At 27.9% G+C, this 17812-nt stretch overlaps 4 protein-coding genes across 4 annotated transcripts; all 4 read left to right on the top strand.

The window, feature by feature from the left end:
• Positions 1 to 1518: 1518 nt before the first annotated feature.
• On the top strand, positions 1519 to 4820 carry LOC149515608 (mitogen-activated protein kinase kinase kinase 20-like). Its single transcript, XM_089741744.1, has 2 exons — positions 1519 to 1596; positions 3879 to 4820. The coding sequence occupies exons 1-2, from the start codon at positions 1519 to 1521 to the stop codon at positions 4818 to 4820; spliced, it is 1020 nt and encodes a 339-aa protein (XP_089597870.1).
• A 2076-nt stretch (positions 4821 to 6896) lies between these two features.
• LOC149515607 (mitogen-activated protein kinase kinase kinase 20-like) lies at positions 6897 to 7928 on the top strand. Its single transcript, XM_089741743.1, has one exon. The coding sequence runs from the start codon at positions 6897 to 6899 to the stop codon at positions 7926 to 7928; it is 1032 nt and encodes a 343-aa protein (XP_089597869.1).
• Positions 7929 to 9546: 1618 nt separating this feature from the next.
• On the top strand, positions 9547 to 12852 carry LOC149515606 (mitogen-activated protein kinase kinase kinase 20-like). Its single transcript, XM_089741742.1, has 2 exons — positions 9547 to 9624; positions 11911 to 12852. Exons 1-2 carry the CDS (start codon positions 9547 to 9549, stop codon positions 12850 to 12852), a joined length of 1020 nt encoding a protein of 339 aa, XP_089597868.1.
• Positions 12853 to 14928: 2076 nt separating this feature from the next.
• Positions 14929 to 15585, top strand: LOC149515605 (mitogen-activated protein kinase kinase kinase 20-like). Its single transcript, XM_089741741.1, has one exon. It carries the CDS (start codon positions 14929 to 14931, stop codon positions 15583 to 15585), a length of 657 nt encoding a protein of 218 aa, XP_089597867.1.
• Positions 15586 to 17812: the final 2227 nt, after the last annotated feature.

Below are 17812 nucleotides of genomic sequence, written 5' to 3'. Positions count from 1 at the left end.
TTGCTAGTTTTTTCTTGGATTTAAGTTCGGAAAAAAATGTAATGATCTCTTTTTCTTCCAATAATTCGATATAACTTTGAAACCTATGAAATTTTTTTGACATATATAGTACTTTCTTTATTATTTGGAGCACTTTAATTTTCTAATCTAAATGAGTTATCATGGAAATTAAGGGAGGGTGCATATTGTAAAACACTTACTACATAGTTGTTTTTTTTTTTCTTAAAATAATTCTCGTGATTTTGATAAGTGATATATTTTTAAAATATAATTTAATGTAAAAACCCAAATTCAATATGGGTTGCCGAATATAAATTACGATTAAATTACCAAACTTCTTTGGTTTGATTTAAATTATATAAATTATTGAACACCGAATAACAATAGGGCCAAATAATCTAAAAAATTTAAACATTCACCTTTTTTTAAAAAAAAATTTCACAAAAAGTTGCTTCTTCTGAATGCTTAATGAAAAAACATGGATAGCACAATACATGGATTTTGTTTTGGTGACAAATTGAATGAAACTGATGTTTTAGATACATCCAAGCTATAATTGTTCAAATAGGATCTTATTGATTCTATGTTTTTGTAATACATAATATTATAAATTTTTAAATTTAATTCAAATCTTAATGATTTTTTTTAATCAATCCGATTTAAATTTAATTCTATCAATTCAATACGATTTGATTACATTAATTGGTTTTTACTTCAAAATAATTATTTTTATTTTTTAAAAATTTAAAATATATATAAATTAACTAAAATAGATTATTTTATTTTATTTGAATACTTTTTATTTTCACTTTTTAATTTGAAATCCATTCTGAACTTAATAAAAGTATTTAATATATAAACCTAAATAAAGTCGAATAAAAAACTAATCCAAATCAAATTAAACATTATAATTTCATAGCAATTTCCTTGATTTTTTTTCTCAATCCCTACCTATATGTTTTAAGTCTAAACAAGCTTTTAACCGTATCTTCATTTTTTTGTTTTTCAAGATTTAACAATATCCAAATTATGTTGTTTAATATATATATATATATATATATTGAAATGGAAATTATGATGCAGTAGATTATCTTTTAAACATGAAAGAATAGAAATTATAGTCTGTCTTTCCACTAAATCTAAAATATAAATTCTAACTATTGAAACCTCTTTCATAAATATATATATATATAAAAGAAAATAATTCATCTTCTCATTTACCAATGAAATATTAACTAACATGGAGTTGATTCAACGCAATTGATTACAAAGTAAAGAGGATAAATGTCTCTCCATATATGCTTGTGGTAACATCTACTTTATATACACCATCACCTAGCAGGTAGCTGTGTTGGTAGACCACTCAAGGAAGGATTTGATGAACTAGAAGGAAGGGACCCATTATCTTGTGAGGTTTTAGCACCCCATTTCAATTCTACATCATAGGGTTCCAACACATGTACCGCTCCGTCGCTCATGCCTAGCGCAATCTGGTTAGGCTCGGTTGGATGAGCAGCTATGACCACTGCATACGCGCTGTTACTGTTGCAGAAAGTTTTTGTCAATGAAGGTGAAGTTGTACTGCCTTTTACGGTTGTATGTCGAAATATTTAAATTTCCATGTAAAATTTTCGAATGTTCATCCCTCTCACCTGACTGACGAAAAAGGTATGTAAGCAAAATGTGCTATTCGATCTCTCACCCTCAAGTTATCCGAATAATATGTAGGATTAAAGGTATAAAAGTTATATTAATACTCATAAATTATTTAGATTCAACTCGGATAAAACTTAAATTTAACTCGATCATTGTTAAGTTGAGTTCAAGCAATTTGACTTATTGAGCGAGTCGAGTTTGAGTTTTTTAACGTTCGGTATGAGTAATTAATAGGCTTAATCAAGTTTTTATATTTTAATATATGTTTTAATTATTTTAATTAAAAACTACTATTTTATATTTATATATATGAATTTGAGTTCGAATATAAATAATCAAGTTTGAAGTCTAGTATGATAATTGAGTTCTTTTTTTTTTTTTAAATCTGATAAATGAGTTTAATCAAGTAAGTTCAAGTGGTTTGACTTTTATATCAAATCATAATCTTAAAATTTACAATTTGATCGAGTTCGAATTGAGTTTTAAATAGTGAATTATGAGTCAAGCTCAAGTTTCTCATTTTATCGACTCGGTTCGACTCGATTATATCCTTATATAAGACAAAGTGTATGGTTAATTTAAAAAAAAAAAAAAAAAGAGAGAAAAGCAAAAGAAAAAAAATGAATTAAATAGAGAAAAGCAAACAATATAAACTCAACCAAATAGAATTTAGAGTTTTGATGTAATGCACAATTTTTATGTTGATAATACATTATATTAAAGCTATTCCAAGGAATTTTAGAACTCAATTTTCAGTCGGATGGGATAGGACATTAACGTTAATTTGAGGGGTAATTTTGGTAGTGGATATATTTATTAAGGTTAAATTTGATTTTTGATTCATAAGTTTGTGGTTAATTAAGTCATGATACATTTTTAAAAAATATTTTTTTCACTTTGCTAACGGCTAAAACTTTTTTGTTTGGCATTTATGTTAAAAAAATTAAAAAGAATAGGGAGAGAAAAGAGTTTAACTTTCTATGTAAGAGTGTAAACAAATCGAATATGAACGAAGGGAGATATGTCCTTAATTTGTTCTTTTATTTTTAGAATTGTTTGATTTTATTACATGTTTGATAAGAAAATTATTCTATTCGTTTGAACTTAATTTGTTTAAATGATAGGATATTTGAGTTTAATTTATGTTCGGTTTGATTAATTTAAATGAACTCTTGTAATATAAAAAAATGCATTCAATAAAATGTGAAGCATTGCTTTAACTTATAGGCTTGTTAAGGAATGCTTGGGGTACTCATTAAGATTATCATATTAAAAAAAATTTTAATACATTTTTTCAATGCATTGAAACTATCACATAAATTATCTATACTACACTAAATTAAAAGATCCCTTAAGGATTTTTATGTGACACTTATTCAAAATCGGTAAATTATCATTGTACCTTAATTCGTTGATTTTACTTTTAATTATTTTACTTTATTTGTTTGTTTTATTTTACTTTTATTTAATTATTTCTTTATTGTTAACTTATTTTAATTTTTTATTTATTTAAATTTAAAAATTAGGATATATTTTGATTAGTAAAAAAATGATAATTTTAAATTTGAAAAAATGTATTAAAATTTTGAAAATAAATAAAAAATATTCCAATGATGAAATTTTTAATAATCACAAATAATTAAATTTTTAAAAAAAATTTAAATGAGATGTCTTTTCAAATTTTATCCAAATTATGGAAAATTTGAGAAAAAAAATTTAGTAATGATAATTGATATTAATTTTTCAGCAAAAAATAAAATGTGTTAAAATTTTGAAAAAAATAAAAACTATTTCAAAGATGATAAAATTTTGAAAATAAATAAAAAATATTGCCGAAAGAAAAAGAAATTCATAGAAATATAGTTTTCTTGTCATCTAAGATATATAATTATATGTATAACTAAATAGAAGATGATGATTAATAATTAAAATAAGTCATAATCAATGTCTAACCGCTAAGGATATATTTATGATATAATACAACGGTATTATTTCTACTTCTTTTGCAGGAAATCAAATCCTTTGGCAGAGGAACTAGTAAACCGACTTAATAACCTCTATATGTATATATTGAAGTTCAAAGTTTCCCAAATTCTAATAGCAGCATTAGTTTTTCAAGTAAAAAAAAAAAAATGGAGGTGAAAGGAGTAAGGGTTAAGGTTCTGGGGAGGGGATCGTAAGGGGTTGTACATTTGGTCCAAACAATAGGTCATGTTCCTTAGTTTTATGCTGTTAAATCTGCTGATGAGACAATATCGTCGTCTCTACGAAAGGAACATCAGATCCTTCAACAGTTTTTCGGTTGCCCCAACATTGTTCGGTGCTTTGGTGCTTTCACCAGCGTTCGACCGGATGGTCAAGGAAACGTTTTCAACCTGTTTCTTGAATATGCTTCAGGAGGCAGCCTGTTGGATTTGATGAGAGAGTATGGAGGTAAAATACCTGAACGAGATGTTAAGTGCTATGCAAGGATGATACTGGAAGGGCTGGTCGACGTTCACAAGAAAGGATACATTCATTCTGATCTCAAACCAGGTAACATTCTGGTTTTTCCTTCTCAAGATAGTATTGGCTTGAATACTTTAAAGATTGCGGATTTTGGGTTAGTTAAACAATATGGGGTAGAAGATAAAAGGATTGGGGAATATGGGTTTCGAGGCACAGCAATTTATATGTCTCCTGAATCTGTCATTGGAGAAGTTACTGGAGCATTGGATATATGGTCACTCGGCTGCATCATCGTTGAGATGATTACGGGGATATTGCCATGGGTTTTTCTTAACTTGAAGGATTTGAGAGACAAGCTTTTGAGGGGGGAAACACCTCAAATCCCAGAAAACATGTCGAGTATGGGGAAGACTTTCTTAATCAAGTGTTTTGCTAGGGACCCAAACCAGAGGTGGACAGCTAGAAAGCTGTTAAGCCACCGTTATCTTCTCCCAGAGCACACCATATTTCCAGCTGCAAGAAGTTACAACTCATCCCTTTCTTCAACAAATTTTCAAGAGAAGAAACTATTCCAATCTCCCAAAGGTTTCTTGAGCTATAACTTATTCCCACCTGCTGGAAGAAGAGATTTTCTTGAGGACGTAAGGGTGCAGTTAATGAAGACCAGTCTGTGTCAGCGCGAAGAGGAAAGAAGACTTGTGAAGTTGGGCGTGTAGTGCGAAAGGTTTCAAAACCATAACCAACCTGAGACCACAAAGTTTGAGGCTACCATGGAAAAAAATTAATATTTTGTTTATTTTGCTAGCTTTTTCTTGGATTTAAGTTCGGAAAAAAATGTAACGATCTCTTTTTCTTCCAATAATTCGATATAACTTTGAAACCTATGAAATTTTTTTGACATATATAGTACTTTCTTTATTATTTGGAGCACTTTAATTTTCTAATCTAAATGAGTTATCATGGAAATTAAGGGAGGGTGCATATTGTAAAACACTTACTACATAGTTGTTTTTTTTTTTCTAAAAATAATTGAGTTATTCTTTTTTTTTTAAATATGATAAATGAGTTTAATCAAGTAAGTTCAAGTGGTTTGACTTTTATATCAAATCATAATCTTAAAATTTACAATTTGATCGAGTTCGAATTGTGTTTTAAATAGTGAATTATGAGTTAAGCTCAAGTTTTTCATTTTATCGACTCGGCCCGACTCGATTATATCTTTATGTAAGATTAAGTGTATGGTTAATTTTAAAAAAAAAAAGAGAAAAGCAAAAGAAAAAAATGAATTAAATAGAGAAAAGAAAACAATATAAACTCAACCAAATAGAATTTAGAGTTTTGATGTAATGCACAATTTTTATGTTGATAATACATTATATTAAAGCTATTCCAAGGAATTTTAGAACTCAATTTTCAGTCGGATGGGATAAGACATTAACGTTAATTTGAGGGGTAATTTTGGTAGTGGTTATATTTATTAAGGTTAAATTTGATTTTTGGTTCATAAGTTTGTGGTTAATTAAGTCATGATACATTTTTAAAAAATATTTTTTTCACTTTGCTAACAGCTAAAACTTTTTTGTTTGGCATTTATGTTAAAAAAATTAAAAAGAATAGGGAGAGAAAAGAGTTTAACTTTCTATGTAAAAGTGTAAACAAATCGAATATGAAGGAAGGGAGATATGTCCTTAATTTGTTCTTTTATTTTTAGAGTTGTTTGATTTTATTACATGTTTGATAAGAAAATTATTCTATTCGTTTGAACTTAATTTGTTTAAATGATAGGATATTTGAGTTTAATTTATGTTCGGTTTGATTAATTTAAATGAACTCGTGTAATATAAAAAAATGCATTCAATAAAATGTGAAGCATTGCTTTAACTTATAGGTTTGTTAAGGAATGCTTGGGGTACTCATTAAGATTATCATATTAAAAAATTTTTTAATACATTTTTTCAATGCATTGAAACTATCACATAAATTATCTACACTACACTAAATTAAAAGATCCCTTAAGGATTTTTATGTGACACTTATTCAAAATCGGTAAATTATCATTGTACCTTAATTCGTTGAGTTTACTTTTAATTATTTTACTTTATTTGTTTTATTTTACTTTTATTTAATTATTTCTTTATTGTTAACTTATTTTAATTTTTTATTTATTTAAATTTAAAAATTAGGATATATTTTGATTAGTAAAAAAATGATAATTTTAAATTTGAAAAAATGTATTAAAATTTTGAAAATAAATAAAAACTATTCCAATGATGAAATTTTTAGTAATCACAAATAATGAAATTTTTAAAAAACTTTTAAATGAGATGTTTTTTAAAATTTTATCCAAATTATGAAAAATTTTAGGAAAAAAAATTTAGTAATGATAATTGATATTAATTTTTCAGCAAAAAATAAAATGTTATTAAAATTTTGAAAAAAAATAAAAACTATTTCAAAGATGATAAAATTTTGAAAATAAATAAAAAATATTGCCAAAAGAAAAAGAAATTCATAGAAATATAGTTTTCTTGTGATCTAAGATATATAATTATATGTACAACTAAATAAAAGAAGATGATTAATAATTAAAATAAATCATAACCAAGGTCTAACCGTCTGAGGGTATATTTATGATATAATAGAACGGTATTATTTGTACTTCTTTTGCAAGAAATCAAATCCTTTGGCAGAGGAACTAGTAAACCTACTTAATAACTTCTATATGTATATATTGAAGTTCAAAGTTTCCCAAATTCTAATAGCAGCTTTAGTTTTTCAAGTCGAAAAAAAAAATGGAGGTGAAAGGAGTAAGGGTTAAGGTTCTGGGGAGGAGATCGTATGGGGTTGTACATTTGGTCCAAACAATAGGTCATGTTCCTCAGTTTTATGCTGTTAAATCTGCTGATGAGACAATATCGTCGTCTCTACGAAAGGAACATCAGATCCTTCAACAGTTTATCGGTTGCCCCAACATTGTTCGGTGCTTTGGTGCTTTCACCAGCGTTCGAAGGGGTGGTCAAGGAAACGTTTTCAACCTGTTTCTTGAATATGCTTCAGGAGGCAGCCTGTTGGATTTGATGAGGGAGTATGGAGGTAAAATAACTGAACGAGATGTTAAGTGCTATGCAAGGATGATACTGGAAGGGCTGGTCGACATTCGCAAGAAAGGATACATTCATTCTGATCTCAAACCAGGTAACATTCTGGTTTTTCCTCCTCAAGATGGTATTGGCTTGAATACTTTAAAGATTGCGGATTTTGGGTTAGTTAAACAATATGGGGTAGAAGATAAAAGGATTTGGGAATATGGGTTTCGAGGCACAGAAATTTATATGTCTCCTGAATCTGTCATTGGGGAAGTTACTGGAGCATTGGATATATGGTCACTCGGCTGCATCATCGTTGAGATGATTACGGGGAAATTGCCATGGGTTTTTCGTAACTTGAAGGATTTGAGAGACAAGCTTTTGAGGGGGGAAACACCTCAAATCCCAGAAAACATGTCGAGTATGGGGAAGAATTTCTTAATCAAGTGTTTTGCTAGGGACCCAAACCAGAGGTGGACAGCTAGAAAGCTGTTAAGCCACCGTTATCTTCTCCCAGAGCACACCATATTTCCAGTTGCAAGAAGATACAACTCATCCCTTTCTTCAACAAATTTTCAAGAGAAGAAACTATTCCAATCTCCCAAAGGTTTCTTGAGCTATAACTTATTCCCACCTGCTGGAAGAAGAGATTTTCTTGAGGACGTAAGGGTGCAGTTAATGAAGACCAGTCTGTGTCAGCGCGAAGAGGAAAGAAGACTTGTGAAGTTGGGCGTGTAGTGCGAAAGGTTTCAAAGCCCTAACCAACCTGAGACCACAAAGTTTGAGGCTACCGTGAAAAAAAATAAATATTTTGTTTATTTTGCTAGTTTTTTCTTGGATTTAAGTTCGGAAAAAAATGTAATGATCTCTTTTTCTTCCAATAATTCGATATAACTTTGAAACCTATGAAATTTTTTTGACATATATAGTACTTTCTTTATTATTTGGAGCACTTTAATTTTCTAATCTAAATGAGTTATCATGGAAATTAAGGGAGGGTGCATATTGTAAAACACTTACTACATAGTTGTTTTTTTTTTTTCTTAAAATAATTCTCGTGATTTTGATAAGTGATATATTTTTAAAATATAATTTCATGTAAAAACCCAAATTCAATATGGGTTGCCGAATATAAATTACGATTAAATTACCAAACTTCTTTGGTTTGATTTAAATTATATAAATTATTGAACACCGAATAACAATAGGGCCAAATAATCTAAAAAATTTAAACTTTCACCTTTTTTTTAAAAAAATTTTCACAAAAAGTTGCTTCTTCTGAATGCTTAATGAAAAAACATGGATAGGCACAATACATGGATTTTGTTTTGGTGACAAATTGAATGAAACTGATGTTTTAGATACATCCAAGCTATAATTGTTCAAATAGGATCTTATTGATTCTATGTTTTTGTAATACATAATATTATAAATTTTTAAATTTAATTCAAATCTTAATGATTTTTTTTAATCAATCCGATTTAAATTTAATTCTATCAATTCAATACGATTTGATTACATTAATTGGTTTTTACTTCAAAATAATTATTTTTATTTTTTAAAAATTTAAAATATATATAAATTAACTAAAATAGATTATTTTATTTTATTTGAATACTTTTTATTTTCACTTTTTAATTTGAAATCCATTCTGAACTTAATAAAAGTATTTAATATATAAACCTAAATAAAGTCGAATAAAAAACTAATCCAAATCAAATTAAACATTATAATTTCATAGCAATTTCCTTGATTTTTTTTCTCAATCCCTACCTATATGTTTTAAGTCTAAACAAGCTTTTAACCGTATCTTCATTTTTTTGTTTTTCAAGATTTAACAATATCCAAATTATGTTGTTTAATATATATATATATATATATATATATATATATATATTGAAATGGAAATTATGATGCAGTAGATTATCTTTTAAACATGAAAGAATAGAAATTATAGTCTGTCTTTCCACTAAATCTAAAATATAAATTCTAACTATTGAAACCTCTTTCATAAATATATATATATATATAAAAGCAAATAATTCATCTTCTCATTTACCAATGAAATATTAACTAACATGGAGTTGATTCAACGCAATTGATTACAAAGTAAAGAGGATAAATGTCTCTCCATATATGCTTGTGGTAACATCTACTTTATATACACCATCACCTAGCAGGTAGCTGTGTTGGTAGACCACTCAAGGAAGGATTTGATGAACTAGAAGGAAGGGACCCATTATCTTGTGAGGTTTTAGCACCCCATTTCAATTCTACATCATAGGGTTCCAACACATGTACCGCTCCGTCGCTCATGCCTAGCGCAATCTGGTTAGGCTCGGTTGGATGAGCAGCTATGACCACTGCATACGCGCTGTTACTGTTGCAGAAAGTTTTTGTCAATGAAGGTGAAGTTGTACTGCCTTTTACGGTTGTATGTCGAAATATTTAAATTTCCATGTAAAATTTTCGAATGTTCATCCCTCTCACCTGACTGACGAAAAAGGTATGTAAGCAAAATGTGCTATTCGATCTCTCACCCTCAAGTTATCCGAATAATATGTAGGATTAAAAGTATAAAAGTTATATTAATACTCATAAATTATTTAGATTCAACTCGGATAAAACTTAAATTTAACTCGATCATTGTTAAGTTGAGTTCAAGCAATTTGACTTACTGAGCGAGTCGAGTTTGAGTTTTTTAACGTTCGGTATGAGTAATTAATAGGCTTAATCAAGTTTTTATATTTTAATATATGTTTTAATTATTTTAATTAAAAACTACTATTTTATATTTATATATATGAATTTGAGTTCGAATATAAATAATCAAGTTTGAAGTCTAGTATGATAATTGAGTTCTTTTTTTTTTTTAAAATCTGATAAATGAGTTTAATCAAGTAAGTTCAAGTGGTTTGACTTTTATATCAAATCATAATCTTAAAATTTATAATTTGATCGAGTTCGAATTGAGTTTTAAATAGTGAATTATGAGTCAAGCTCAAGTTTCTCATTTTATCGACTCAGTTCGACTCGATTATATCTTTATATAAGACAAAGTGTATGGTTATTTTAAAAAAAAAAAAAAAAAGAGAGAAAAGCAAAAGAAAAAAAATGAATTAAATAGAGAAAAGCAAACAATATAAACTCAACCAAATAGAATTTAGAGTTTTGATGTAATGCACAATTTTTATGTTGATAATACATTATATTAAAGCTATTCCAAGGAATTTTAGAACTCAATTTTCAGTCGGATGGGATAGGACATTAACGTTAATTTGAGGGGTAATTTTGGTAGTGGTTATATTTATTAAGGTTAAATTTGATTTTTGATTCATAAGTTTGTGGTTAATTAAGTCATGATACATTTTTAAAAAATATTTTTTTCACTTTGCTAACGGCTAAAACTTTTTTGTTTGGCATTTATGTTAAAAAAATTAAAAAGAATAGGGAGAGAAAAGAGTTTAACTTTCTATGTAAGAGTGTAAACAAATCGAATATGAACGAAGGGAGATATGTCCTTAATTTGTTCTTTTATTTTTAGAATTGTTTGATTTTATTACATGTTTGATAAGAAAATTATTCTATTCGTTTGAACTTAATTTGTTTAAATGATAGGATATTTGAGTTTAATTTATGTTCGGTTTGATTAATTTAAATGAACTCTTGTAATATAAAAAAATGCATTCAATAAAATGTGAAGCATTGCTTTAACTTATAGGCTTGTTAAGGAATGCTTGGGGTACTCATTAAGATTATCATATTAAAAAATTTTTTAATACATTTTTTCAATGCATTGAAACTATCACATAAATTATCTATACTACACTAAATTAAAAGATCCCTTAAGGATTTTTATGTGACACTTATTCAAAATCGGTAAATTATCATTGTACCTTAATTCGTTGATTTTACTTTTAATTATTTTACTTTATTTGTTTGTTTTATTTTACTTTTATTTAATTATTTCTTTATTGTTAACTTATTTTAATTTTTTATTTATTTAAATTTAAAATTAGGATATATTTTGATTAGTAAAAAAATGATAATTTTAAATTTGAAAAAATGTATTAAAATTTTGAAAATAAATAAAAAATATTCCAATGATGAAATTTTTAATAATCACAAATAATTAAATTTTTAAAAAAAATTTAAATGAGATGTCTTTTCAAATTTTATCCAAATTATGGAAAATTTGAGAAAAAAAATTTAGTAATGATAATTGATATTAATTTTTCAGCAAAAAATAAAATGTGTTAAAATTTTGAAAAAAATAAAAACTATTTCAAAGATGATAAAATTTTGAAAATAAATAAAAAATATTGCCGAAAGAAAAAGAAATTCATAGAAATATAGTTTTCTTGTCATCTAAGATATATAATTATATGTATAACTAAATAGAAGATGATGATTAATAATTAAAATAAGTCATAATCAAAGTCTAACCGTCTAAGGATATATTTATGATATAATACAACGGTATTATTTCTACTTCTTTTGCAGGAAATCAAATCCTTTGGCAGAGGAACTAGTAAACCGACTTAATAACTTCTATATGTATATATTGAAGTTCAAAGTTTCCCAAATTCTAATAGCAGCATTAGTTTTTCAAGTAAAAAAAAAAAAAAAAATGGAGGTGTAAGGAGTAAGGGTTAAGGTTCTGGGGAGGGGATCGTAAGGGGTTGTACATTTGGTCCAAACAATAGGTCATGTTCCTTAGTTTTATGCTGTTAAATCTGCTGATGAGACAATATCGTCGTCTCTACGAAAGGAACATCAGATCCTTCAACAGTTTTTCGGTTGCCCCAACATTGTTCGGTGCTTTGGTGCTTTCACCAGCGTTCGACCGGGTGGTCAAGGAAACGTTTTCAACCTGTTTCTTGAATATGCTTCAGGAGGCAGCCTGTTGGATTTGATGACAGAGTATGGAGGTAAAATACCTGAACGAGATGTTAAGTGCTATGCAAGGATGATACTGGAAGGGCTGGTCGACGTTCACAAGAAAGGATACATTCATTCTGATCTCAAACCAGGTAACATTCTGGTTTTTCCTCCTCAAGATAGTATTGGCTTGAATACTTTAAAGATTGCGGATTTTGGGTTAGTTAAACAATATGGGGTAGAAGATAAAAGGATTGGGGAATATGGGTTTCGAGGCACAGCAATTTATATGTCTCCTGAATCTGTCATTGGAGAAGTTACTGGAGCATTGGATATATGGTCACTCGGCTGCATCATCGTTGAGATGATTACGGGGAAACTGCCATGGGTTTTTCGTAACTTGAAGGATTTGAGAGACAAGCTTTTGAGGGGGGAAACACCTCAAATCCCAGAAAACATGTCGAGTATGGGGAAGAATTTCTTAATCAAGTGTTTTGCTAGGGACCCAAACCAGAGGTGGACAGCTAGAAAGCTGTTAAGCCACCGTTATCTTCTCCCAGAGCACACCATATTTCCAGTTGCAAGAAGTTACAACTCATCCCTTTCTTCAACAAATTTTCAAGAGAAAAAACTATTCCAATCTCCCAAAGGTTTCTTGAGCTATAACTTATTCCCACCTGCTGGAAGAAGAGATTTTCTTGAGGACGTAAGGGTGCAGTTAATGAAGACCAGTCTGTGTCAGCGCGAAGAGGAAAGAAGACTTGTGAAGTTGGGCGTGTAGTGCGAAAGGTTTCAAAACCATAACCAACCTGAGACCACAAAGTTTGAGGCTACCATGGAAAAAAATTAATATTTTGTTTATTTTGCTAGCTTTTTCTTGGATTTAAGTTCGGAAAAAATTGTAACGATCTCTTTTTCTTCCAATAATTCGATATAACTTTGAAACCTATGAAATTTTTTTGACATATATAGTACTTTCTTTATTATTTGGAGCACTTTAATTTTCTAATCTAAATGAGTTATCATGGAAATTAAGGGAGGGTGCATATTGTAAAACACTTACTACATGTTGTTTTTTTTTTCTAAAAATAATTGAGTTATTCTTTTTTTTTTTAAATATGATAAATGAGTTTAATCAAGTAAGTTCAAGTGGTTTGACTTTTATATCAAATCATAATCTTAAAATTTACAATTTGATCGAGTTCGAGTTGTGTTTTAAATAGTGAATTATGAGTTAAGCTCAAGTTTTTCATTTTATCGACTCGGCCCGACTCGATTATATCTTTATGTAAGATTAAGTGTATGGTTAATTTAAAAAAAAAAAAAGAGAAAAGCAAAAGAAAAAAATGAATTAAATAGAGAAAAGAAAACAATATAAACTCAACCAAATAGAATTTAGAGTTTTGATGTAATGCACAATTTTTATGTTGATAATACATTATATTAAAGCTATTCCAAGGAATTTTAGAACTCAATTTTCAGTCGGATGGGATAAGACATTAACGTTAATTTGAGGGGTAATTTTGGTAGTGGCTATATTTATTAAGGTTAAATTTGATTTTTGGTTCATAAGTTTGTGGTTAATTAAGTCATGATACATTTTTAAAAAATATTTTTTTCACTTTGCTAACGGCTAAAACTTTTTTGTTTGGCATTTATGTTAAAAAAATTAAAAAGAATAGGGAGAGAAAAGAGTTTAACTTTCTATGTAAAAGTGTAAACAAATCGAATATGAAGGAAGGGAGATATGTCCTTAATTTGTTCTTTTATTTTTAGAGTTGTTTGATTTTATTACATGTTTGATAAGAAAATTATTCTATTCGTTTGAACTTAATTTGTTTAAATGATAGGATATTTGAGTTTAATTTATGTTCGGTTTGATTAATTTAAATGAACTCGTGTAATATAAAAAAATGCATTCAATAAAATGTGAAGCATTGCTTTAACTTATAGGTTTGTTAAGGAATGCTTGGGGTACTCATTAAGATTATCATATTAAAAATTTTTTTAATACATTTTTTCAATGCATTGAAACTATCACATAAATTATCTATACTACACTAAATTAAAAGATCCCTTAAGGATTTTTATGTGACACTTATTCAAAATCGGTAAATTATCATTGTACCTTAATTCGTTGAGTTTACTTTTAATTATTTTACTTTATTTGTTTTATTTTACTTTTATTTAATTATTTCTTTATTGTTAACTTATTTTAATTTTTTATTTATTTAAATTTAAAAATTAGGATATATTTTGATTAGTAAAAAAATGATAATTTTAAATTTGAAAAAATGTATTAAAATTTTGAAAATAAATAAAAACTATTCCAATGATGAAATTTTTAGTAATCACAAATAATGAAATTTTTAAAAAACTTTTAAATGAGATGTTTTTTAAAATTTTATCCAAATTATGAAAAATTTTAGGAAAAAAAATTTAGTAATGATAATTGATATTAATTTTTCAGCAAAAAATAAAATGTTATTAAAATTTTGAAAAAAAATAAAAACTATTTCAAAGATGATAAAATTTTGAAAATAAATAAAAAATATTGCCAAAAGAAAAAGAAATTCATAGAAATATAGTTTTCTTGTGATCTAAGATATATAATTATATGTACAACTAAATAAAAGAAGATGATTAATAATTAAAATAAATCATAACCAAGGTCTAACCGTCTGAGGGTATATTTATGATATAATAGAACGGTATTATTTGTACTTCTTTTGCAAGAAATCAAATCCTTTGGCAGAGGAACTAGTAAACCTACTTAATAACTTCTATATGTATATATTGAAGTTCAAAGTTTCCCAAATTCTAATAGCAGCTTTAGTTTTTCAAGTCGAAAAAAAAAATGGAGGTGAAAGGAGTAAGGGTTAAGGTTCTGGGGAGGAGATCGTATGGGGTTGTACATTTGGTCCAAACAATAGGTCATGTTCCTCAGTTTTATGCTGTTAAATCTGCTGATGAGACAATATCGTCGTCTCTACGAAAGGAACATCAGATCCTTCAACAGTTTATCGGTTGCCCCAACATTGTTCGGTGCTTTGGTGCTTTCACCAGCGTTCGAAGGGGTGGTCAAGGAAACGTTTTCAACCTGTTTCTTGAATATGCTTCAGGAGGCAGCCTGTTGGATTTGATGAGGGAGTATGGAGGTAAAATAACTGAACGAGATGTTAAGTGCTATGCAAGGATGATACTGGAAGGGCTGGTCGACATTCGCAAGAAAGGATACATTCATTCTGATCTCAAACCAGGTAACATTCTGGTTTTTCCTCCTCAAGATGGTATTGGCTTGAATACTTTAAAGATTGCGGATTTTGGGTTAGTTAAACAATATGGGGTAGAAGATAAAAGGATTCGGGAATATGGTTTTCGAGGCACAGCAATTTATATGTCTCTTGAGTCTGTCATTGGAGAAGTTACTGGAGCATTGGATATATGGTCACTCGGCTGCATCATCGTTGAGGTTATACTTCACGAAAATGAAGGTAACAGGAATGCAAATTAATTAATTTAGGAGATAATCAAGCAAGCATATTTCTTTGGAATTCATTTTTCTTAAATCATTTTTCCATTTATAAAAAAAGAAACACCAGTTAATAAACATTAAACGAATAATCAATCTAAAATTTAATTTTTATTCATACAATCATCTTTAAGAAACATACAATAAATTTAAAATATAAATTCTAACTATTAAAACCTCTTTCATAAATATATATATATATATATAAAAAGCTAATAATTCATCTTCTCATTTACCAATGAAATGAAGTAACATAATTTAATCATTGACCAAAGTATCTGAATGTGTAATGGTAAAGGGTAGAGTGAGCGAGAGTGCTAATTGCCTGCAGAAGTGTGCTTGTAAAATAACATGGGGAGACAGCTAAACAGGCTAAGTGGGAAAAAGATTTACAATGAATATTAAATAACATGGAGTTGATTCAACACAATGGATTACAAAGTAAAGTGGATAAATGTCTCTCTCTATATATGCTTGTGGTAACATCTATTTTATATACACCATCACCTAGAAGGTAGCTCTGTTGGTTGACCACTCAAGGAAGGATTTGATGAACTAGAGGAAAGGGATCCATTATCTTGTGAGGGTTTAGCACCCCATTTCAATTCTACGTCAGAGGGTTCCACCACATGTACCGCTCCGTCGCTCATGCCTAGTGCAATCTGGTTAGGCTTGGTTGGATGAGCAGCTATGACCACTGCATACGCGCTGTTGCTGCTGCAGAAAGTTTTTATCAATGACGGTGAAGTTGTACTGCCTTTTACGGTTGTATGTCGAAATATTTAAATTTCTGTGTAAAATTTTCAAATGTTCATCCCTCTCACGTGACTGACAAAGAAGGTATGTAAGCAGAAGGTGCTATTCGACATCTCACCCTCAAGTTATCCGAATAATATGTAGGATTAAGGGTATAAAAGATATATTAATACTTATAAGTTATTTGGATTCGACTCGGATAAAACTCAAATTTAACTCGATCATTGTCAAGTTGAGTTCAAGCAATTTGACTTATTAAGTGAGTCGAGTTCGAGTTTTCTAACATTTGGTTTGAGTAATTCATAGGCTTAATCTAATTTTTATATTTTAAATATATTTTAATTATTTTAATTAAAAAATTACTATTTTATCTTTATATGTAAGAATTTGAATTTGAGTTCGAATATAAATAATCGAGTTTGAAGTCTAGTATGATAATTGAGTTCTTTTTTTTTTAATTTGATAAACGAGCTTAATTAAGTAAGTTCGAATAGTTTAAGTTTTATTTTAAATTGTGATCTTAAAATTTACAACTTGATCAAGTTCAAATTAAGTTTTAAATAATGAATTTTGAGTCGAGCTCAAGTTTCTCATTTTATCGACTTAGCTCGACTTGATTACATCTTTATGTAAGATTAAGTATTTGATTAATTTTATTTAAAAAAAATAATAGAGAGAAAAGCAAAAGATAAAAAATGAATAAGAGAAAAGCAAACAATATAAAATAAACCAAATAGAATTTAAAGTTTTGATGTAATGCAATTTTTAAATTGATAATACATTTATTAAAACTATTCCAAGGAATTTTAGAACTCAATTTTCAATAGGATGGGATAGGACATTAAAGTTAATTTGAGGGGTAATTTTGGTAGTGGTTATATTTATTAAGGTTAAATTTGATTTTTGGTTCATAAGTTTGTGGTTAATTAAGTCATGATACATTTTTTTTAAAAAAAATTTTCACATTGCTAACGGCTAAAACATTTTTTTTTGGCATTTATGTTGAAAAAAAAATTAAAAGAATAGGAAGAGGAAAGAGTTTAATAATGTAAACAAATTGAATATAATCGAATGGAAATATCTCCTTAATTTGTTATTTTATTTTTAGAATTGTTTGAATTTTTTTTATATTTGATATAAAAAGTTATTCTATTTGTTTGAACTTGATTTGTTTAAATGATAAGATGTTTATGTTTGATTTGTATTTGACGTGATTAAATTAAATGAACTCGTGTAATATAAAAAAATGCATTCAATAATATGTGAAGCATTGCTTTAATTTATATGTTTGTTAAGGAATGTTTGGGGTACTCATTAAGATTATTATATTAAAAAAATTTTTAATATTTCTTTTCAATGCATTGAAACTATCACATAAATTATCTATACTAAATTAGAATAAAAGAATCCCTTATGGATTTTTATGTGACGCTTATTCAATATTGGTAAATTA

This window comes from Durio zibethinus, chromosome 12 (assembly GCF_047325235.1).
Source record: "Durio zibethinus cultivar Kanyao isolate XHJ-2024 chromosome 12, ASM4732523v1, whole genome shotgun sequence".
NCBI lineage: Eukaryota > Viridiplantae > Streptophyta > Magnoliopsida > Malvales > Malvaceae > Durio > Durio zibethinus.
This window is presented reverse-complemented; position numbering and strand designations above follow the sequence as displayed.

Bases quoted from the DNA above. Each gene is read 5' to 3' on its own strand.
- LOC149515607 (XM_089741743.1), top strand. From the start codon at position 6,897: ATGGAGGTGAAAGGAGTAAGGGTTAAGGTTCTGGGGAGGAGATCGTAT.
- LOC149515605 (XM_089741741.1), top strand. From the start codon at position 14,929: ATGGAGGTGAAAGGAGTAAGGGTTAAGGTTCTGGGGAGGAGATCGTAT.
- LOC149515608 (XM_089741744.1), top strand. From the start codon at position 1,519: ATGACCACTGCATACGCGCTGTTACTGTTGCAGAAAGTTTTTGTCAAT. The intron at 1,597-3,878 runs GTATGTCGAAAT...CATGTTCCTTAG, and splicing joins TTGTACTGCCTTTTACGGTT to TTTTATGCTGTTAAATCTGC.
- LOC149515606 (XM_089741742.1), top strand. From the start codon at position 9,547: ATGACCACTGCATACGCGCTGTTACTGTTGCAGAAAGTTTTTGTCAAT. The intron at 9,625-11,910 runs GTATGTCGAAAT...CATGTTCCTTAG, and splicing joins TTGTACTGCCTTTTACGGTT to TTTTATGCTGTTAAATCTGC.